The following is a 7,500-nucleotide window of genomic DNA, read 5'->3' on the forward strand; positions in this document are numbered from 1 at the left end:
TGTGTGTGTGTGTGTGTGTGTGTGTGTGTGTGTGTGTGTTTGTCTGTGTGTTAAACCAGTTAGACCAGTGCTCTGAGGACGAAGGACAGGGACGCCCCCAGGGCCAGACCCAGGGACAGGAAGAACGCCATGACGGCTCCGGCTGTTTCTGCTTCATGAGGAAGAACGTTCCTGAAACAACAAGAGTGATTTATTAATTACTTCGTTTTCATTTAATAGTCACTTTAATTTGATTTATTACTAAACTAAAACTATATATAATAATTTAAAGCTTTAAACAAATATATATAAACCTCCAGGACCCGTCCCCTCATGGTGGTTCAGGTCTGAGTCCCTGTGACCCTGAGGGCTGTGGTCTGGACCCGTCCCCTCATGGTGGTTCAGGTCTGAGTCCCTGTGACCCTGAGGGCTGTGGTCTGGACCCGTCCCCTCATGGTGGTTCAGGTCTGAGTCCCTGTGAACCTGAGGGCTGTGGTCTGGACCCGTCCCCTCATGGTGGTTCAGGTCTGAGTCCCTGTGAACCTGAGGGCTGTGGTCTGGACCCTGGTGATCCTGGTCTCCCATGGCAGAGTGGTCTCAGGCGAGGGGCCGGACTAAGAACGCCTCACAAAGACTCTACGGACAAACCAGGAAGAGGAGGAGAGACCCTGCCCGGAGGAAGACCGGGGCCTCCGTCTGGAGCCAGGCCCAGACAGAGGGCTCGCCGGCGAGCATCTGGTGGCCGGGTTTGCCACGGAGCCCGGCCGGGCACAGCCCAAAAAAGTGACGTGGCCCCTCCCTCCTCTCCATCCTGTGGCCCCACCACTCACAGGAGGACCCTCTGGGGTCGGGGGCTGCTGCACGGGGGGCAGTGAAGGTGAGGGGCCTGGAGGGTCCAGACCCGGGCAGCAGAGGCTCTGGGGACGTGGAGCGTCTCCTCTCTGTGGGGGAAGGAGCCGGAGCTTGTGAGGGAGGTGGAGCTCCCAGTTAGATCTGGGGGGCTCACCTCCACACACAGTCTGGATCTGGACCCGTGCTCCTGGATAGGGGTTGGACCCTGGTCCTCTCTGGAGGGGCCCAGGGTGTGAGGGGCCGGGCGGGTGTGGGGAGACTCTCAAACCCCCGGCTGAGCGCCGCGGTGTTGGAGTTGACCCCGGTGGACCAGAGGGTGGCCTCCTTACGCCTGCGGGTGGTGGGGGGGGGGACTCTGACTGTTGTTGGTGCAGATGCAGCGAACAGCAGTTCAGAGTCTGGGGCCTTCTTGGAGACCCTGAATGGAGTCCTGCATGGGGCTCCAGTAGGGGACTCCAGAGTCCTGCTGGGAGACTTCAACGCCCACGTGGGCAACGATGGAGACACCTGGAGAGGCTGATTGGGAGGAACGGCCTCCCTGATCTAAACCCCAGCGTCTGGTGTTAGACTTGTGTGCTGGTCCTGGATCCTCTTTAACAAACACCATGTTGGAACAGAAGGAGGCTCAGAAGTGGACCTGGTTCCAGAGCACACTAGGCCAAAGGTCCAGGATCCAGTTTGTGATGGTCTCATCTGATCTGAGGCCGGATGTTTTGGACACTTGGGTGAAGAGAGGGGCAGAGCTGTCAGCTGATCACCATCTGGGGATGAGTGGGTCAGAGGATGGGGAAGGTTCTGGACACACCGGGTAAACCCAAACCAGTAGTGCGGGTGAACTGGGGAACTGAAGAAGGAGGCCTTCAGGATCTGGTCTCCCAGAAGACTCCGGAGGTGGTTCTGAGGTCCCCACAGGTCTGAAGGGCTGCAGCCTCTGCTGGGTCAGAGGCAAAGCAGCGGGTGTGGGAGGAGTTCACACAAGTCCTGGAGAAGGACTTTGGGGGGCACCGAGGTGCTTCTGGAAAACCATTCAGCACCTCAGGAGGGGGACACGGGGAACCGTCCAAGCTGTTTACAGTAGGGACGGGACGCTGGTGACCTCAGCTGATGAGGTCATGGGGCGGTGGAAGGACTCTGAGGAAGTCCTGAATGGGCCCAACACGCCCTCTTTTGTAGAGGCAGAGCTGGAGGCTGATGGGGATCATCGTCAACATCTCTGACAGAAGTCACTGAGGAAGGAAACAAGTCCACAGAGGCAAAGCCCCAGGATCCATGAGCTGCATCCACACATGCTGAAAGCTCTGGGTCTGGAGGGGCCGTCCTGGTCCTGGTCCTGGTCCACACGTCTCTGACACACTGGTGGAAGTCTGGGACAGTGCCAAGGGAGTGGCAGACCGGGGTGGTGGTTCCTGTTCAGAAAGGGGGACCAGAGGGTGTGAGCCAGTTCCAGGGGGATCACACTCCTCAGCCTCCCTGGTGAAGTCGACTCCAAGGTGCTGGAAAGGAGGTAACTAGCGGATTGTTACTCCGAGTCGGGAATGAGTCCTGACCCCAAGTGAAGGACTTCAAGGACCTCGGGATCTGGTTCACGAGTGAGGGGACGATGGAGCAGCGGGGGCGGAGCTGCAGTCGTTCTACCCTCAGTCCTGGTTCCTACCCTCACCTGTGGTCCTGAAAGCTGGGTCAGGACCCAAAGAACCAGGTCCAGGTCAGGACCCAAAGAACCAGGTCCAGGTCCAAGCGTGTTTCCTCAGGAGGGGGTCTGGAGTCTCCCTTAGAGAGAGGGGGAGAAGTTCAGCATCCGTGAGGAACTCGGAGTAGAGCCGCTGCTCCTTTGTGTTGAAAGGAGCCAGTTGAGGTGGTTCAGGATCATCTGGTAAGGATGAACCCTGGGCGCCTCCCTAGGGAGGTGTTCCAGGCACGTCCAGCTGGGAGGAGGCCTCGGGGAAGACCCAGGACCAGGTGGAGGGATTAGATCTCCACACTGGCCTGGGAACGCCTCAGGATCCCCCAGTTAGAGCTGGTTAATGTGGCCCGGGAAAGGGAAGTTTGGGGTCCCTGCTGGAGCTGCTGCCCCCGAGACCTGATCCAGGATCAGAGGCTGGAGCTGCCGCCCCTGAGACCTGATCCAGGACCAGAGGCTGGAGCTGCCTGCCCCTGAGACCTGATCCAGGACCAGAGGCCAGAGCTGCTGCCCCTGAGACCTGATCCAGGACCAGAGGCCGGAGCTGCTGCCCCTGAGACCTGATCCAGGACCAGAGGCTGGAGCTGCTGCCCCTGAGACCTGATCCAGGACCAGAGGCCAGAGCTGCTGCCCCTGAGACCTGATCCAGGACCAGAGGCCGGAGCTGCTGCCCCTGAGACCTGATCCAGGATCAGAGGCTGGAGCTGCTGCCCCTGAGACCTGATCCAGGACCAGAGGCCAGAGCTGCTGCCCCTGAAACCTGATCCAGGATCAGAGGCTGGAGCTGCTGCCCCTGAGACCTGATCCAGGATCAGAGGCTGGAGCTGCTGCCCCTGAGACCTGATCCAGGACCAGAGGCTGGAGCTGCTGCCCCTGAGACCTGATCCAGGATCAGAGGCTGGAGCTGCTGCCCCTGAGACCTGATCCAGGATCTGAGGCTGGAGCTGCTGCCCCTGAGATCTGATCCAGGATCAGAGGCTGGAGCTGCTGCCCCTGAGACCTGATCCAGGACCAGAGGCTGGAGCTGCTGCCCCTGAGACCTGATCCAGGATCAGAGGCTGGAGCTGCTGCCCCTGAAACCTGATCCAGGATCAGAGGCTGGAGCTGCTGCCCCTGAAACCTGATCCAGGATCAGAGGCCGGAGCTGCTGCCCCTGAAACCTGATCCAGGATCAGAGGCTGGAGCTGGTCCCCTGAGAGTGTGTGTGTGTCTCACTTGGGGCCGAAGCACATGCACAGGCTGGCCAAGTATCCGTTGGTGAAGGAGAAGAGGACCATGAAGACGATGAACCAGCCGTCGTGCTGGAAGAAGACGGGCAGGTGGAGACGAGGCTGCACGTTACACAACATGAAGAGGGGGACGAAGACGAGGCGACACACGATGAACACAGGAAGTAAGACACTGTCCTTCCTGGGCTGGAGACAAAGACAACAGCGTATCCGTTAATATAGGGTTCAATAGCTGTTTACAGGAAAGAGGACAGACAGAGGACAGACAGAGGACAGACAGAGGACTGACAGAGGACAGACAGAGGACAGACAGAGGACAGACAGAGGACTGACAGAGGACAGAGAGAGGACAGACTGAGGACTGACAGGGGACAGAGAGAGGACAGAGGACTGAGGACAGACTGAGGACAGAGGACAGACAGAGGACAGAGGACTGAGGACAGACTGAGGACAGACTGAGGACAGAGAGAGGACAGAGGACTGAGGACAGACTGAGGACAGAGGACAGACAGAGGACAGAGGACTGAGGACAGACTGAGGACAGAGGACAGAGAGAGGACAGAGGACTGAGGACAGACTGAGGACAGACTGAGGACAGAGAGAGGACAGACTGAGGACAGAGGACAGACTGAGGACAGACTGAGGACAGACTGAGGACTGAGGACAGACTGAGGACAGACAGAGGACAGACAGAGGACTGAGGACAGACTGAGGACAGGGGAAAGACTGAGGACTGAGGACAGACTGAGGACAGTCAGAGGACAGACAGAGGACAGAGGACAGACTGAGGACAGACAGGGGACAGACTGAGGACTGAGGACAGACTGAGGACAGACAGGGGACAGACTGAGGACTGAGGACAGAGGACTGAGGACAGACAGAGGACAGACTAAGGACAGACAGGGGACAGACTGAGGACTGAGGAAAGACTGAGGACAGAGGACAGAGGACAGAGAGAGGACAGACTGAGGACAGACTGAGGACTGAGGACAGAGAGAGGACAGACTGAGGACAGACAGAGGACAGAGGATAGACAGAGGACAGGCTGAGGACAGACAGAGGACAGAGGACAGACAGAGGACAGAGGACAGACAGAGGACAGACTGAGGACAGACAGAGGACAGAGGACAGACTGAGGACAGACAGGGGACAGACTGAGGACAGACAGAGGACAGAGGACAGACTGAGGACAGACAGAGGACAGAGGATAGACAGAGGACAGACTGAGGACAGACCGAGGACAGAGGACAGACAGAGGACAGACAGAGGACAGACTGAGGACAGACAGAGGACAGAGGACAGACTGAGGACAGACAGAGGACAGACTGAGGACAGACAGAGGACAGAGGACAGACAGAGGACAGACAGAGGACAGACTGAGGACAGACAGAGGACAGAGGACAGACTGAGGACTGAGGACAGACAGAGGACAGACTGAGGACAGACAGAGGACAGACTGAGGACTGAGGACAGACTGAGGACAGACAGAGGACAGAGGACAGACTGAGGACAGACTGAGGACAGACAGAAGACAGACAGAGGACAGACAGAGGACAGACAGAAGACAGACAGAGGACAGAGGACAGATAGAGGACTGAGGACAGACAGAGGACAGACAGAAGACAGACAGAGGACAGATAGAGGACTGAGGACCGATTGAGGACAGACAGAGGACAGACTGAGGACTGAGGACAGAGAGAGGACAGAGGACTGAGGACAGAGGACTGAGGACAGACTGAGGACAGACAGGGGACAGACAGAGGACAGACATAGGACAGAGGACAGACTGAGGACAGACTGAGGATAGACTGGGGACAGACTGAGGACAGACAGGGGACTGAGGACAGACTGAGGACAGGGGACAGACTGAGGACAGACAGAGGACAGACTGAGGACAGACTGAGGACAGAGGACAGAGAGAGGACAGACTGAGGACTGAGGACAGACTGAGGACAGAGGACAGAGAGAGGACAGAGGACAGACTGGGGACAGACTGAGGACAGACGGAGAACAGACTGAGGACAGACTGAGGACAGAGAGAGGACAGACTGAGGACAGACTGAGGACAGGGGACAGACTGAGGACAGAGAGAGGACAGACTGAGGACAGAGGACAGAGAGAGGACAGAGGACAGACTGAGGACAGACTGGGGACAGACTGAGGACAGACAGAGGACTGAGGACAGACTGAGGACAGGGGACAGACTGAGGACAGACAGAGGACAGACTGAGGACAGACTGAGGACAGAGGACAGAGAGAGGACAGACTGAGGACTGAGGACAGACTGAGGACAGAGGACAGAGAGAGGACAGACTGAGGACAGACTGAGGACTGAGGACAGAGGACAGAGAGAGGACAGACTGAGGACAGACTGAGGACAGACTGAGGACAGGGGACAGACTGAGGACAGACAGAGGACAGAGGACAGACTGAGGAAAGACAGAGGACAGACTGAGGACAGAGGACAGACTGAGGACAGAGGACAGACTGAGGACAGAGGATAGACAGAGGACAGACAGAGGACAGAGGACAGACTGAGGACAGAGGATAGACAGAGGACAGACTGAGGACAGAGGACAGACAGAGGACAGACTGAGGACAGACAGAGGACAGAGGACAGACTGAGGACAGAGGACAGACAGAGGACAGACTGAGGACAGACAGAGGACAGACTGAGGACAGACTGAGGACAGACAGAGGACAGACAGAGGACAGACTGAGGACAGACTGAGGACAGAGGACAGACAGAGGACAGACTGAGGACAGACTGAGGCCTGAGGACTGAGGACAGACTGAGGACAGACAGAGGACAGACAGAGGACAGACTGAGGACAGACAGAGGACAGAGGACAGACTGAGGACAGACTGAGGACAGAGGACAGACTGAGGACAGACAGAGGACAGACTGAGGACAGACAGAGGACAGACTGAGGACAGACAGAGGACAGACTGAGGAAAGACAGAGGACAGACAGAGGACAGACAGAAGACAGACAGAGGACAGATAGAGGACTGAGGACAGAGGACAGACAGAGGACAGAGGACAGACTGAGGACAGACAGAGGACAGACAGAGGACAGACTGAGGACAGACAGAGGACAGACAGAAGACAGACAGAGGACAGATAGAGGACTGAGGACAGACTGAGGACAGACTGAGGACAGACAGAGGACAGACTGAGGACAGACTGAGGACAGACAGAGGACAGAGGACAGACTGAGGACAGACAGAGGACAGACTGAGGACAGACTGAGGACAGACTGAGGACAGACAGAGGACAGACAGAAGACAGACAGAGGACAGATAGAGGACTGAGGACAGACTGAGGACAGACTGAGGACAGACAGAGGACAGACAGAGGACAGACTGAGGACAGACTGAGGACAGACAGAGGACAGAGGACAGACAGAGGACAGAGGACAGACAGAGGACAGATAGAGGACAGAGGACAGACTGAGGACAGACAGAGGACAGACAGAGGACAGATAGAGGACAGAGGACAGACTGAGGACAGACTGAGGACAGACAGAGGACAGAGGACAGACTGAGGACAGACAGAGGACAGACAGAGGACAGATAGAGGACAGAGGACAGACTGAGGACAGACTGAGGACAGACAGAGGACAGACTGAGGACAGACTGAGGACAGACAGAGGACAGACAGAGGACAGACAGAAGACAGACAGAGGACAGATAGAGGACTGAGGACAGACAGAGGACAGAGGACAGACTGAGGACAGACAGAGGACAGAGGACAGAC

General features: G+C 57.2%; 1 protein-coding gene across 1 annotated transcript in view; it reads right to left on the minus strand.

Moving 5' to 3' along the window:
• Positions 1 to 59: 59 nt before the first annotated feature.
• Positions 60 to 7,500, minus strand: part of LOC310962037 (equilibrative nucleoside transporter 1-like) — a gene marked incomplete at both ends in the record, with an annotated part of 27,604 nt that continues 20,163 nt past the window's right edge. Inside the window, 2 exons of the mRNA XM_083934385.1 lie at positions 60 to 171; positions 3,728 to 3,927. Of these exons, the coding sequence (XP_083790511.1) occupies positions 60 to 171; positions 3,728 to 3,927 (312 nt within the window). The remainder of the gene's footprint in view (positions 172 to 3,727; positions 3,928 to 7,500) is intronic.

This window comes from Echiichthys vipera, assembly GCF_963691815.1.
Source record: "Echiichthys vipera genome assembly, chromosome: 2".
Taxonomy (NCBI): domain Eukaryota; kingdom Metazoa; phylum Chordata; class Actinopteri; order Perciformes; family Trachinidae; genus Echiichthys; species Echiichthys vipera.